This window comes from Seriola lalandi, unplaced genomic scaffold, assembly GCF_002814215.2.
Source record: "Seriola lalandi dorsalis isolate HSWRI2012SDOR001 ecotype SW California unplaced genomic scaffold, Sedor1 jcf7180002054630, whole genome shotgun sequence".
NCBI classification, from domain to species: domain Eukaryota; kingdom Metazoa; phylum Chordata; class Actinopteri; order Carangiformes; family Carangidae; genus Seriola; species Seriola lalandi.
The window spans coordinates 149,007-165,052 of NW_019525183.1; the positions used below are offsets into that span (position 1 = coordinate 149,007).

Here is a 16,046-nt window from a genome sequence, read left to right on the forward strand (position 1 = left end):
ATAAAATGGACTAACGTACCCTCAAATAAATTAGTGACGAGCCAATCTCAATGCTACAGTCTTCAAATCACTGCTACGGCCCCGAGTCCTGATTTTAACTCAACTCAGAGCGGAAGTTGAACACTCAGACTTCTTTGTTCCTTTTTTTATTGATAATAATTTGGTGTAAGATATTGATATCTATATTTATATTACAACATTCTTCAATTTCATAGAAAGGCAGGTGGTTGGTGCTAAGATGACTCATAAAGAACATGCAGCTAATGTTTTTTAATTATCAACACTGTGTCAAGTTGCATCTTTAGATTTCATGTTTTCAAAAGTGGTTAACTTTCTATCAATTAAATATGATTAAGCACTAAGAGTCTCGATACTCACTATGATGCCGAACTGCCGCAGAGCCAGTCGGATCACCTCATTGGTCGAGTCTGAGTTGCTGACAGGAAGCGTCTTGGTCTAATGGGAGGAGACATTCACATACAGCATCAACAGGACATCACTTTACACTGCAGGGAAAGTATCACCGCACGCACGCACGCACGCACGCACGCACGCACGCACGCACAAAAGATGGAGGATAAACATTAAAATAAACTTACAACAGCAAAAGTGTTGATTCCCTTCCCATACACTCTCAGAGGGATGGTCTTAGGCTCCTCCTTCTCTTTCTCTTCTTTTATCCGACTGCAGAGAAAAACAAAGTGGTGAGATTTGTCCTGACACACACACACACACACTCAGTACTTCATGCTGATGTGTGAAGGCAGAGTTTACCTTCTGAGGGTGGAGAGCCATCTCTCTTTCTGTTCTGTGGAGCTGAGGGGAACATGAAGTAGAAACATCAAAGAACATCACATGTAATTACAGCCTGTGTGTGTGTGTGTGTGTGTGTGTTACCTAAACGTTGCAACACAGTTGGAGGTGGGCCAGCCAATGACAAAGCTCCTGTCGGGGTTGGTGCTTCCCTCACACACCTCGTCCGTGCAGCCTGCCGTCCACATCTCACACACACACACACACACACACGCTCTAATTTTAACCTTAGACCCAGGTATTAACCTACTTCAGCGGTGAATGACACGAGCAGCAGCCAAAATGTTCCTAAACTCGTGCTTTACTTGGCTTTGGCGATGACCGGGATGTCGGTGAACAGGAAGAGGTGTCGGTCCTGAGTCTGCATCCCCGTCTTCAGCTGCGCGTGTCCGTGGAGGACAAAGGACTGGACCGACGGACAGGTCTCGGGACACACGGGGGCCACATCACTGACGCTCGAACTGAGCACTGCAGATTCGACGCGCAGCTTCTTTTCATTCGATGCAACTACGTCATATTAACCGACAGGAGGCCGCCGGGGAATCTCCATCTCAGACCACATTTCCTGTAAACTACTTCTGCTTCTTGTTTTACGAAAAGTTTCAGATGAACATCAAAAAAGTCCCGTCATATGTGGATGAAGCTTCTTGAAAAAATCTAATGTTGAGTCTTGGTGACATGGTGATTAATGCAGGTATGTGATTCTTATCTTTGACTCAGAGCGGAGGTGAAACACTGAGCTTGACACAGTGATATCCTCGCTGTAATGTTTCAAAACCACTCTCTTATTATACTGTAACTTGCTTTTGCTTCAGACCAGTGACTCACTGGTAATGCTAAGCAGCAGCAGCTAACTCATTGGTCCAAGCCTCTCTGTCTCCTCATATAAGGAGCTGTTCTGAGCAAGCAACGTCTGTGGACGTCCAATTCTAGTCGATATCACGTCCGTCCGTCCAGGCCACAATCTGGACGTCTATATGACAGCCAGAATTAGTTGATAAATGACATTGAGTAAAGTCGTCCATCCTGGCCCAATTTTGGACGGCTACAGACAACCAGAACTAGTGTAAATGAGACATTCCGATAGGCCACAATCTGGACGTCTATATGACAGCCTGAATTAGTTAATAAATTACATTGAGTGAGGCAAGGCAGGCCCCTTAGAGCTGTTTTTTTGTCATGAAGAGTGAGGTTTCAATGGCTGTTCTCCATTGATCTGCCTGTACAGCATAGACTTCTTAAAAATGAACCAATACTCAGCAATATTCATTGTTTTTAGTAATACTTCAATGATTTTTGGAGGTTTATGTTACTTGCAACTTGTTGCCATGCAAATAAATAGTAGTTTGAATTCAAAATCACAGAGGCTAAGCCAAAACCTGAGTACCTGGGAAAATATATATATTTTCATCATAAATGTTGCATTTTGGTGTATTTCCATCAGGTTTACAGTTACAATTGTTGTATAGGAGTTGGAAAACAAATTCAGCAGAAAAATTGGCTACTGGAACTTGGTTAATGGTTATAGTGCTTTATTGTTACAGTGCATTTTTACAAGGCAAGGATAAAAAAATTCCTTCGTTGCATCTTGACTCTATAGAAATGGTTTAAATACCATGGATTCATGTTAGCTTCTTTCAAAAGTGACCAGAATAATGAATATAGGCCATATGGTTGAGGAGTTATTCCTGATTTGGGCAGGTTTTGCCTCCGGATTCAGAGATTAAAAAAAAAAACGTTTTCCGTATGCAGTACCGGCAGCCATCCTAACATCAATAACTTGAATTAATCTATTTATCCACATATTCCCCGTTTGTTAATAATAATTTGTCATTTTTTATAGAATATAGAATATTTTTTATTTAACAACTGTCTCTGTGGTTTGGTAAAACATTTTTGGCTGTAAGGTCGTACGGTATTAATAAAGTTCGGTTGAATTAACCAATCACGTTCTTGTTACCAGACTGATATCCTTCCGCTGTGAAAGTAGTTCTACTTTTATAGTGGTGATTAATAATTTAATTGGGACTCGTAGTGGTTAACATTGCCTTTAACGACTACTTCAACCTTTTATGAAATGACATTGCTTTTTTAATCGAGCCAACTTGCCAGGAAAGTTTTCTATAGTGCTGTCGCACGGATGGATATGAAGTCTGCAAGGAATTGTACAATCACACAGTGGACTTGGCAGTTACTCGGCTCGTGCAGATCGTAAGGTAAGAAATTAAACTAAACTTCCATAAAACCCTAAAACGAAAGTCTTTGTAAAACACACACGACATTGTTAGGCAATTTATCAAGTCTCATTTTGTACATACGACTTGGAAAACAACGTTTGCTAGAATTTTTTTTTTTTTTTGGCGCCTGCTAGCAAACCGCTTCGTATAACGTTAGCATAATGTTAGCGCCACTTGGGCCGTTAGGTTAACTTGGTTGTGACTACAGGCAACATTTACAGATCAGGTAGTTTTGCAGTTAGAGGAAATGTGCTTCCTAACTCTCTTATTATTTTATGCATCCAGGTTAAAAACGTTATATTGCTGTTTATTCCTAAATTCAAAATCTGCTTTTTTTGGATGCACAAAAGCTAATGTTATCTGTTTTAAATGGGAGTGCGGTAGGCTTCATATCAGACTTTTCCCTTTATGAATAATTTAATTTGTTTTAGTACGAAAAATAATATAGTTTTTCATATGATTTTCTACATATATTTAAGGCCAGAGGCTGTGTGTGCGAGTGACAGTTAGTGAGAGCCAGCCTATGCTGGCTAGAATGGGCCGTGTGAACTGGACAAGCTGAATGTGCAGGGGCTAGCCTAAGGGACAGTAAGAGTATATAATATTTCGTAATGACTCATTGAGACGGACTGGGAACATTATCTTTTAAGTAGAGAATGTCGAGCTGTATGTTTACTTCTTTACCTGAGGAAGATGAGGTCGAAAGAAGTATTCCTATCATAAATAAGACAGTAACTTTGTGTTTAGTTGGAAATCTTAAAATTGTCATGTTAGATGTCATAATATAAATCTTCATATAATCTTTAAATTATCAGATGGTGTGATCTTTTTGTAAATTATGGTGGTTTTAATTCTACTGATCTGACATGCCCACTCCAAACTCCCCTGTCCTCAATTTCCGTGACAGCCAGCTGTCGCAAAGCTTAAACTTCTCGAGACTCAACACAGACAACTCACGCTGCTGTCTATTTTGAAATACTTAGTTGTTGAGTGCACAGTTTACCACAGTCCTCAGCTAGTATTAGCTGCTGCGATGCCTAACTACTGCTGTGTTCTTTTAACGCCCTCGTTTAATTAGACTTATGTGTCCTACAGAGGTCATGCACAGTTGACAGATGGTCATCAACCCCACCATGGTTATTCTGTAGAGAATATTTTGAATAATTCAGTATTTTCAGTTGTCTGGCTGGTCCTTTAATATAGTTTTGTATGTGATCAGTCTGCAGTTTCACTTTATTTTCTTGTATCATCATGTAGCTATTAGTCTAATTTGTTGTACTTAACATCGCCATTGTAGAATGTAACAATTCATTTTAATGCGAAATGTTTTTCTGACATCTTAATACACTTGATAAATTTGTTTTTTCTATCTTCATAGAGAAAAGAAGAGCCGCCAACCAGGTAAGTTCACTATTAAGACATGTCCTTGACATTTTGTTTATCATTCAGCTTTGTGGAAGAGTTTCTCTATATTGCTTGAATTAAATTGTTGTGATTTTCTTTTAAAATGAGAAAATATACAAGCTACCTACACTGTTTCCCCACAGAATTAAATCAACATGCAGATAACTAGCATTGTTGATCGTGACTGACTGAATATTCTGGTGTTGACTTTTCAGGTTCATCTAAGTCATACAGCAGGGAGAGGTCCACTGCATGTAAGTATAGCCATTCATCGTATATATAAAATCAGCATGCAGATAACTAGCATTGTTGATCATGACTGACTGAGTCCCACCCGCGCACCTTCAGGCACCGTCTCAATCCCCCTTCTCTTGTTGAGTGAAAGAAGGGCAGCGCATACCTTGTGGATACAGTAACTGTTACAGTAAAATGGTTGCAAAATGTGACTAAATGGAGCCATGCACTTTATCGGCAACAGAGACGTCACACCCCACGGACCACGTTTTCTTAACCATAATGATATGTAAAGCAGTCCTCCACCATCATTTCAGTTGCGCTGCATTTGACAAATGTCTGCCGTGTGATCCAAACTCCACAAACATACATTTACGAAGGGAGAGCGGTCACAGGACTGGGATAGTCGGGTATAGGGCGTTCGATCACAAAATGCTAAAAGATATCAATACGTCAGAACGTGTCTCTGCCTAGCAATTAATGTTACTGGTATTTCTTGTGCTCAAGTAGCCTACGACACAGTGACTCGACTTAAAGTTTAAACATAAGTAACTTACTATTAATTTCGAGACGTCTTAGTTTTTTAAGGGAGGTGCTTAGCAAAGGGTCAATTAATGAAGCTGCAAATGGAGGACCCACGAAGCATGTGCTTCTTAAACTAGAGACTCTTGATGTACTTGTCTTGTTATTCGTGCATCAGGACAGTACAAACTTGGATTAGCTAACACAATGTGCCACATGAGTAATAGTTGATGGAAATGGTTGTTCATACAGAAATTTAGATATAAAAAAAAGTTTTAATATAAATGTTAAAAACCTCATTTATTTTAGCCATTTACAAAATACGGAGACGGAGAGAAACTCAAGGTTCATTGAAGAAACCCGCTCCTGACAAGGTTAGGTTCATAGATTCAGTTACCATAGTCATACTCAGAGGTTAACTTACTTCAGTTTCTCAGGTGTGATTTTCCTCCCTTTCTGAAATGGAAAGCCCAGTTTCCCTCATTTAGGGTTAACAGACTCAGAGTTTTCACTATAAACCTGCTTTCTGACACGGGCCTCTGAACAGTAGCATCATTACGTATTGACACGGGCTTTCAATTTGGCTCCTCTGAGGATGTATTCACATGATTTTTTTGTTGGTTGTTTTTTGATATTATTCTTTTTTATTTTAGCTGCTGTTATGCAATGGGATTCTGCTGCGACGGAGGCGCAAATCAGATCTGCAGCTGCAGATCGCTTGAAGCATGCCCCGGGACGAGTTGGAGGAGGTTACAATTAGGTCTCGTTAGCAACTGAATTTTTACTCTTTTCTAATTTTAAATACTTTTATATATTTATAGTTTTGTTATTTTCGTTTTATTCAATGTTCACTGTTGTACAATGTATTTTAAATGTGTTCGTGGCTTTTCATCAAAGTTCTTGAATAAAATTGGATAGTGTGAATCTTAAATCGGCTAATTACCTGTCATCCTTACATCTATCCCCAGCAGTGTTACAGCTCACCCCAGTGGGGAGGTTGTAACTATTAGATGTATTAGATGTTCACTTCGATAATTAATGAAGTCCAATACTTTTATGTGTTGTAGACAAATATGGATACTGTGTGTCGACAACTGTTGAGTCATTGATGATCAAACAGAAAGTGATACTATATCATATCATATAAGAATGAATGCTCACTCACTCACTGTCACACACAGATCCAAGTTGTCTATTTCTGCTCAAACATGCATTCTTCACTTTTTATGTTTGTGTCAATTTGAGGACAGTGGAACTTTATACTAATTATCTTTAACGTTTATCCATTTTTTAATATCTGATTAGCAACTCTGGTCATCACTCATCTAATCAGTACGGGACAGTAGTGGCTAATTGTAGTGTGTGCATTTCATTCATGTCAGTGAAGGGTACTACTTTTATAAGCTGTTCTCATTAGTAACCAAGTTTGAATTTTTAACGTTTAATGTCCTGAAAAGATGTGGCCTATATTGCCCTCATGGATATTGTCTTCTGGATGTCCAATAATTGTGTCTTTAACACGTACTTTTATGACATCTTTAAAACGTCCGGAAAAGACGTATTAAAAACTTTCATTCTGGCTCCTCTGAGGACGTCTTCTGGATGTTCGGATATCACGTCTTTAACACGTACTTTTATGACATCTATACGACGTCTAGAAAAGACATCTTTAAAACGTCCGGGAAAGACATCTTTACAACGTCCGGGAAAGACGTATTATAAACTTTCATTCTGGCTCCTCTGAGAACGTCTTCTGGATGTTCGGATATCACGTCTTTTTGACGTGTTTTGGACCACTTTTTGCTCAGTGGGTAGTTTCTCTACATCTACGATGGGTGTCCACGGCCTCTTTCATTAGATTATCCACTTCGGATCTCTGTCTCTATCCCTTCACCGCCATCGCACACTAATTATCTCCCCCACCGTCGACAGATATGTACATTGAGTTTGCAAGATCCACATTTGACTTGTGTTCTGGATTCAACAGACACCGACCCGACGTCGAAGTCTCTCGTTGTGTGAACTGTGTTACGTGCTGCCAAGTCACGTGTGATTAGGCGGAGAGTCGAGAGCAGTAAGAGGTCAGGGAGAGAGTTTCAGAAAGTCACATCTAAAGTCACGGTAAAATTAAACCTGCAGCTTTAAATTGATGCTTTTCCAATGCAAGTTGACTGACTTTCCTGTCTCTCTCACTGCACCTGTCAGAATAAAGCCAAACAATAACTAAAAAGGTGTAAAGAGCTCATTTAATTTCTCTAAAACGCATCATTGCTTCCTTCACTTGCACTTAAAGAACAGAAACGGCAGAAAACAAGAGATTAACAAACGATTACAGACGTGATTTCAGATGACTCCGACAGTTGTGTCATAAAACACACGTTCACACTATCACCTCGCTCCATCTTCCGGAGCAGAGGCGGCAGCTGATTATCTGTCTGATTATCACCTCTGTGGCGCTTTTTTACAGAGGGGGGGGGGGGGTTGGTTGGTTGGTTGGTTGGTTGGTTGGTTGGTTGGTTGGTTTACTTCCTCTTCACTTTCCCAAATTTGTTTAAAATATGACACGATGTGTTTCTACTTTCTTCTTCTGATTTCTTAGTATGAATTAAAGAGAAATACGTTTGCTTGTGTTTGTGTATCGCAAGTGAACATGTAAGTGGGCGAGCCTCAGTGTGTTTGACAGCATGTGTGCCTTCCAGCCGTACTCACATCGTCCGGGTAGTTCGGTTTGAAGCCATCTGGCCGGCGTCTCAGGTCCTCCTGTTCTCTGTGCCTCATCATCTCCTCCTCCTCTCCTCCTCATGCCTGCAGACGGAGAGAAAAACCAAAACAAAGAAATTAGTCAAATAAGAATATATGTGTGCATCTCTAATGCAACAACTTCATGACACAACTACTTAAAGCTTAAAAAATAATTTGTTTGTGCCTAACAATACAAAAGTAGTACAAGTTGGACTGTGTCATTGTGTCCTAATGGTTTGTTCAAAGAAAGAAAGAAAACGCACCTCATCTCTATCCGGTTACGGAGCTCCTCCGGTCTCCTCGGCTCCTCCCGACGTCTCATTAGATCTGGAAAGGACAACGTGAGTGAGGAGGACTGGCAGAAAGAAAGGAAAGGAAGAAAGTATATATGAATATTGATGAGGGGTGGACGATCTTAATCACGATCTGCGTCCTGTTTCCATCCTGATTTGATGAGGATAAAGGCTGACGTATAGTTTAAATCAATATCTACGCTGTAGTGAGCTGCAGCACAATCACTTCAGAATCTCTATGGAGAAGCAAAGTTTGTGCCAGTGCAAGATACCAAGCGCACTAATGTCACAACAGAAGCCCGTATACAATCTTTTCTCATACAAAAGGCAAACCACAACTCACGGGAGGACGCCAATAACCCGTCCCTACCGTGTCTCATTAACATGAGCCGATGTTCGTGTTTGGCCGACTCCGGCTCAGCCTCCGGTTTCTCTTTGGCTTCTTTAACGTTCCTGTCCACCTGTTCTCTCTGCTGCTTCTCCTATAACTTTTTGGATGACATAATGTTAAAAAGTGCCAGTTTGTTTCCTCCTCTCCACTAGGAGGAGGCACCCAGTGGTGGCTCAGGACGGTGGTACCTCCAACTTTATAAATAGAGGCCTGAGGATCACTTCCTCCTCTTTGTTCCCAAACACCTTTGTTTGTCAGGCGTTTGCAGGCGTTTGCCGTGTGTCTTTTGACTTGACCTTCAATGTAAGTAGTTGTTTTATATTCCTTTGAATTATGGTGTGTCTGAAATTAAGGTTATGGATAATTTGTTACGTTTGATCTTATTTGTTAAATAATAGTAAGGATTATGAGTTTGATTAATCATTATTGTGATATTCTTGTTTCCTTTTTATCCAGACACATTTCATATCATCTAAAAGTGGATTTATGATTGGTAAGCAAAATATTGTCATTTGCTCTTCTTTTTGTTTTAGAACCATGGCAATCCCCTTATCACCATTTAACAATGAGAGATAAATAAAGCAATTGTATCCTTAATAATCCTGATTCCTGTTGGTTTGTGGATTTACTACAAAATGGTCCTTCGAGCCGGAGACTGAGCCACACTCCGCACAGTGACCCATGATGGCTGATTCACAGACCGATGGCAATACGCTTAATGATGAACCCCCTAATGAAGGCCAGGCTACTTCTGAGTATATGGATGGATCCCATGGTGTAATAGACTCAACCCAGCCTGACACAAATGAGGCTACCCCAGACTTGTCTCAAACATCACCTAAGCCATCTACATCTGCTCACCAAACAGAGCCTTGCCTTTCACCTAAACCATTGTCTACCTCACACAGAGACATCCCTTTGCCATCAGTATCCAGTGAAGTGATTGAACCCCTCATAAAGCCAATCGGCCATGACCCAGGGGCTAGACCTAAGAGGGATAGGCGCCCCCCCCTGACTATTATGGAGCTCGTATGCCACAGCAGAAAGCATCTACAAGGCCCCATAGCTCACGTGGTTCTCACTACAGGAAGACTCTTGGCACCAAGTCAGCCTCTAGTCTCCCTGTAAGCGCTCAATTTAGTGTGTATTCTACATGCAGTAATGTTTCTAATCTGAGCGAACTTCAAACTTGTATTCTCGAGGAAAAGAAAAGGAGAGATGAGCTGGAGGAGCTTAAAAGACAAAGACAGGAGGACAAGGAGCTTGATGAACAATGTAAAGAAATTGATAAAAAAGCCAGAGCTGCTCAGCATGAGCAAGAAGATGCACATAAGGAGAGAGAGAGAATCGTCCGACAGGCTGGCATGAACCGACGCATTCGTATTAAGGGACAAGAGCTTGAGTCGGCCCGGCTTGTTTCTAGTTTTATTAGACAAAATCTCTCTGCAGATCACACTGGTGGAGCCTCCGCTCCTACACCCTCATCTCTTCATAGAAATGGAGCCACTTCTTCCTTTTATGACCTGCCACCATCCAGGATATTCACTCCTGCCCCCACAAAATTGATGCATGTTGACTCTCATTCAGGAACTCTCCCACTCACTCAACATAGCATTCCCAGAGGACCACCTGGGGTTTCCCAAATCCTGTCCATGCCTCAGCCTCAACCAATCCAGCAAAGCTTAGCTCCTGTTCAGGCTCCCTCTTTGCCCTCTGTAGTTACTGCTCAAGCTGCACCGTTGTCCATTCCCCAAATAGTGGCCCAGGCTATACCCTCTTCTAGTCACCATGCAGCTAAGGTAATACCCTCTACTCTTTCTATTCACCACGTGCCTGCACCTCCAGTCACTGTCCAAACTCCTAACACTATAACAATGTCTGTTCCTGGACATCCCACTCTCACTAGTAGTCAACCACCAATGCAAACCCCAAATGTTTTTGATCTATTCATAGCCTCTGCTTACGGAATACCAAGGCCCTCAATTCCTGTGTTTAAAAGTGGCAGAGAGAGTGACTTTGCCCTCCTGAAAATGGCTCTGGATAACCTCCTTAACAATCATCCCCATCTTACTGAACAGTATAAATATCAGATCCTCTTGCAACATCCTCAGCACCCAGGAGCTAACAAATTAGCCAGATCCAGCATGCATGATGCAAGACCGTATTCCACCGCTCTCCTAACACTTCGAGAGAAATATGGTCAGCCAAGACTGCTAGTTCAGAGCGAAATAGGTGATGTAGAGGCCCTTGATGATTTTTCCCTTTCTGTCCATGCTCTGGACCCACTAGAGGGCCCTAGTGGGTCTGAAGTAAGATGTGCCTCTCATGTTGATAGACTCCTAAGTAAACTCCCTGTGCAGTACAGAGATGGATTTGTGGAGCACTGTATTAATCGTGGCATTCTGACTGGACAGGCAAACCAAACTTATTCCCTCCTTGACCAGTCAAAGTCAAGAGCCAAACGCATATCAGAGAGAGCTGTTGAGCTACACAAACCGGAAAGACCACGGATGGGAAGGGAACGTCAGCCTTCAAGATCAGGCTCCTCTGTCTATTTGTCAACATCCGAGATAGATAGATAGCACATCGAGAACCTACGGCAAAGATGAGGTAAATGTAAATAAGCCTAAGCCCTACTGTCCCCACTGTAATGTCAGAGATCGTTTCCTTGGTTCATGTACAGAGTTCAGAAAACTCTCCAAAACTGACATTATGAAATGGATCAAAGAGAAGGACAGATGCTCTAAATGTGGGAGAATGCATAAGATGGACAACTGCACCTTAAAGCGGCCATGTAACATCTGTGAGGAGATCCACCTGACCGTTCTCCATGATGTAAGCACAAAGAAACCATCCATAGTGACCTCCTTCACATGGATAAACCTAACCGCTCCCATAAAGTCATGCTGAAAGTTGTCAGTGTGTATCTCCACAGTGGAGAAAGGACCCTCGCAACTCATGCAGTCCTTGATGATGGTGCTGATAGATCTATTCTGCTCCCCCAAGCTGTCCAGAGTTTAGGCCTCACAACTCAGCCGGAAACTATTGCACTGCGCACAGTGAGACAGGATGTGGTACAATTGAATGGGGCATCTATATCTTTTGAAATCTCCCCTATCAACCAGCCAACTGAGAGGTATGTTATCCGTGGAGCATTCACTGCAGAGAATCTTGGACTGTCAGAGCACACATACCCTGTGAAGCAACTCCAAGAGCTATGCCCATCTTATCACAGCCACAGAGCCCATCGTCATGGGTCCCTCTGGTGGCCCATTGGCAGTACATACCAGGCTGGGATGGGCTCTCCGAGGGCCAGCCAGCTTAGTTCAAACCCAACACACTGTCTCCTTCACTCTTACTTGTTACAAAAGTGAATTGCTAAGGAACGTGGAAAGACTCTGGCAGATTGACGCTTTGCCATATGTGAATGAAAAGACAGTTAGAGTAGAGATAGATGGTGTAATGCGCTATGCCACTCCACTGTTAAGAGCTTCCGACATCCCTGTCCTTAAAGCTCCAAAGGAAGCTGTCTCGCCTCGTCTCTGTACTACAGATCCCAAACTTTCTGATAAATACGAAGAGGAGCTGCGTAATCTTGTCCATTCTGGATATGTTCAAAGGATTCCCAGTGAACACGTAGATCAACCACAGGAGACTTGGTATTTCCCACATCACATTGTTGAACATAATAACAAACACAGAATTGTATTTGACTGCTCCTTTGAATACACGGGACAAAGCCTGAACAACTGTCTACTACCTGGCCCGATACTGGGTCCCTCTCTCCTTGGAGTCCTACTCAGATTCCGCCAACATGCCATTGCCATCTGTGGAGACATCAAAGGCACGTTCCATCGGGTACGCCTGTTAAATGAGGACAAACCCCTACTGCGTTTCATATGGAGAAGTATGCAGCAAGACCAGGAGCCCAACGTTTACGAATGGCAAGTTTTGCCATTTGGAACGACCTGTTCCAAATCCATCTGTGCTGTGCCACCTATGCACTGCACAGACATGTTCAAGATCACTGTGATGGAAATGAGGAGGTCCATCAATCTGTCCGACATTGTTTTTACGTCGATAACTGCCTCCAAAGTTTCCCTTCCCCTCATGAAGCCAAATCCCTCATTGACAAAATGAGACCTTTGCTTGCTGATGGCGGGTTTGACATCAGGCAATGGGCTAGTAACGATCCAGCTGTAATACACCATCTTCCCCTCGATGCAAAATCAAAAACTAGTGAATTGTGGCTATCAGACAACGGAGACCCCAAAGAGCTGACACTTGGCCTCCAATGGAACTGCTTTACAGACGTGCTGGGTTACAAGAATAGATCCATCCCTTACCATCAGCCTACGATGAGGAATATATATAAAGTGCTGGCAAGCCAATATGATCCTCTGGGCTATCTAACCCCTTTCGCAACCCGTGCAAAGATCCCGGTACAAGATCTATGGAAGCAGGAGAGAGGATGGGATAACCTCATCAGAACGGATAGCTTGTTGGAGAAATGGCAAGCATGGGAGAAGGAACTGAAAAATCTCCCTGACATTCACTTTCCTCGCTGTTATCTGCCCCCTTGTACCAACGCAGCTACTTCAGAATCCCATATGCAGGTATTTTGTGATGCCTCTGAACGTGTGTATGGTGCTGTTGCCTACCTTCAGTTTATTTAAGATAAACACAAAGCTTGTGCTACAGAAAATGGACCCGGTGAATAGCTCCCTAAGCTTAACATGTCCCGTGATAACTATTAATTTAGCCGTACAGACTAATGAGCAGTGATAACCGACATGTCTTTGGGGTCATCGGGTGGGAACCTCCTTTCGCCAGTGTTTCGTCTAGTTGGTCCCGCGACACCTCCAGGAGGCTAGACGGTGATCACTGGCGTCCCAGAGTCACTCCCCTAATGCCAGCCGTCACTGCTCCTCACGCCGCCGCTATTTTCTTTATCTTGCCTACGCTACCACAAACGACACCATCATCAACTCTGACAAAACGCACTAGCAGATTCAGCAAACAAACTCCCCTGAACAGTTGGAGAAAGTGGCGGCCATTTTGAAGGAGGCAGAGTCAAGGAGAGAAGCCTTTTTGAGCTAAACTCTCCCCCGCCGGATTAGGCTGTGCAGACTAAAGACGAACACGAACACGCCCGTGTCAGCTTCATCATGGCCAGGTCTCGTATAGCCCCTAAACGACAGCTATCTATCCCTCGCCTGGAATTATGTGCAGCCCTCTCTGGTGCCCAGCTGGCTAACCTTCTCAGATCTGAACTCACTATTCCTCTACAATCGGTGACTTTCCTGTCGCTACAAGGTGTTTGTTGGGACAAGAATAGCGGACATTCAGACTCTGACTGACACAAAGAGCTGGAGATATGTTGACTCGAAGAATAATCCAGCTGATGACCTAACACGGGGCAAAACCCTCTCCCCCCCATTCCTTTTACCCGATACCAACTGTTGGCCAGCCAATCCATGTGTGGCAGCTGAATCGGAGCCTGTTGAAGAACTCAGGAAAGCCATGTTCTGTGGCACAGTCATGTCAAATGACTTTCCTGATGACCTGAGTAAGTACAACAGTTGGGATGAACTAGTAAAGGAAAAGAGTATGTTTTTTTTATGGGGCGGCAGATGCAAATCATAACTCAAACATAGCTCAAAGCTATATAAACTCAGAGAGGCGTCTTCTGCAAAGGGCCCAAATAGACTGCTTCCCTGAGGAGTTTAATGCTCTTAAAACTGGCAAATCCATACCAAAGAGTAGCAAACTACTTCCCCTGTCTCCAGAATACGACCCTGATCTTGGCCTTATCAGAGTGGGAGGTCGACTTGGAAGAGTGGAGACCCTTGACTATGACAACATCCGTCCTATTATATTGGATCCGAAACATCAAATAACCACACTCATTATAAAGCCTTATGATGTGAAACTGCTTCACCCAGGCCCTGAGCGTGTCTTGGCGGAAATGAGACGCAAGTACCGGATCCTGCGCGGTCGCCAAGCTATTCGTCGGCATCAACGCCAGTGTCGAGACCGTCAGAAATGGAGAGCCAATCCAGTCATTCCCAAAATGGCAGACCTTCCTCCGGCCCGTCTCAGACTATTCAAGCCCCCCTTTTGGTCCACAGGCATAGACTGTTTCGGGCCTTTCACAGTAAAAGTCGGCCGCCGTACAGAGAAGAGACGGGGCGTACTCTTCAAATGCTTAACAACACGATGCATACATCTTGAGTTGCTCGACAGTATGGATGCAGATACATTTTTAATGGCATTTAGAAGATTTGTCTCTCGTAGAGGGAAACCTAGTTTTGGACTAACTTCAGAGCAGGACAGGCAGAGTTGGAAAATGCATTCCTGGCCACGGCACCAGGCTTGCAACACCGACTGGCTCATACACAGGTGAACTTCCAATTCAATCCTCCATCTGCCCCACATTTCGGTGGAAGCTGGGAACGAGAGATAAAGTCAATAAAAATGGCCCTTCATGCTGCACTAGGAAAGCGACCAACAACAGAAACAGTCCTACACACAGTCCTGATTGAGGTTGAGGGCATTCTGAATTCTAAACCTCTCGGATACATCTCCTCTGACCTTGCTGATCCAGACCCAGTAACACCAAATATGTTGCTGATGGGGCGGCCCGACTCCTCTCTTCCTCAGGCAATCTACTGTGAAAGTGAACTCCTTCGCAGGCGAAGATGGCGTCACAGTCGGATCTTGGCTGATCGTTTCTGGACAGCTTTCATTCGCTATTATCTTCCAAATCTTCAAACCAGGCAGGAATGGGAGACTGACAAGGACAACTTGGATTCAGGTCAGGTAGTATTGATAGTTGACCCCCAGTATCCTCGAGCATCGTGGCCTATTGGGAGGATAACTGAAACCTGCCCTGGAAAGGATGGGCGAGTTCGCAGCGCTAAGGTCATTATCCAAGGCCGAGAATACTTGCGCCCTGTTTCCAGATTAATTCCACTGCCTGAAATTGATGATGACGAAGCTAAATGAAACGTATTCGCTGCTCAAATACGGGGGCGGCTGTTAGAAAGTGCCAGTTTGTTTCCTCCTCTCCACTAGGAGGAGGCACCCAGTGGTGGCTCAGGACGGTGGTACCTCCAACTTTATAAATAGAGGCCTGAGGATCACCTCCTCCTCTTTGTTCCCAAACACCTTTGTTTGTCAGGCGTTTGCCGTGTGTCTTTTGACTTGACCTTCAATGTAAGTAGTTGTTTTATATTCCTTTGAATTATGGTGTGTCTGAAATTAAGGTTATGGATAATTTGTTACGTTTGATCTTATTTGTTAAATAATAGTAAGGATTATGAGTTTGATTAACCATTATTGTGATATTCTTGTTTCCTTTTTATCCAGACACATTTAATATCATCTAAACGTGGATTTATGATTGGT

The 16,046-nt window shown here is 43.0% G+C and overlaps 1 protein-coding gene and 2 long non-coding RNA genes across 6 annotated transcripts in view; 1 reads left to right on the forward strand and 2 right to left on the reverse strand.

Annotated features, from left to right (window-relative positions):
• Window positions 1-281: 281 nt before the first annotated feature.
• On the reverse strand, window positions 282-1,201 carry LOC111665262 (rho GTPase-activating protein 20-like). 2 transcript variants are annotated; one of them, XR_015438082.1, is made up of 5 exons: window positions 1,092-1,177; window positions 898-988; window positions 775-816; window positions 600-684; window positions 282-456 (listed from the first exon to the last, which is right to left on the reverse strand). XR_015438082.1 is itself a non-coding variant. In XM_023420193.2 (5 exons), exons 2-5 carry the CDS (start codon window positions 999-1,001, stop codon window positions 352-354), a joined length of 336 nt encoding a protein of 111 aa, XP_023275961.1. In that variant the 5' UTR covers window positions 1,119-1,201; the 3' UTR covers window positions 284-351. The 2 variants fall into 2 exon arrangements, 1 of the variants encoding a protein (XP_023275961.1); XM_023420193.2 differs by having other exon boundaries at window positions 284-456; window positions 898-1,001; window positions 1,119-1,201.
• Window positions 1,202-1,369: 168 nt separating this feature from the next.
• Window positions 1,370-6,141, forward strand: LOC111665263 (uncharacterized). 2 transcript variants are annotated; one of them, XR_002761482.2, is made up of 4 exons: window positions 1,370-1,507; window positions 4,429-4,451; window positions 4,670-4,708; window positions 5,864-6,141. It is a non-coding gene; the product is annotated as an uncharacterized LOC111665263 (long non-coding RNA). The 2 variants fall into 2 exon arrangements; XR_015438083.1 differs by lacking the exon at window positions 1,370-1,507 and having other exon boundaries at window positions 4,045-4,451.
• A 1,739-nt stretch (window positions 6,142-7,880) lies between these two features.
• The window catches only part of LOC147818330 (uncharacterized), a 14,909-nt gene continuing 6,743 nt past the window's right edge, over window positions 7,881-16,046 (reverse strand). For both annotated transcript variants that reach the window (XR_015438073.1, XR_015438072.1), the window contains exons 4-5: window positions 8,216-8,279; window positions 7,881-8,015 (exon numbers count right to left, since the gene is read on the reverse strand). This is a non-coding gene — a long non-coding RNA (uncharacterized LOC147818330). The remainder of the gene's footprint in view (window positions 8,016-8,215; window positions 8,280-16,046) is intronic.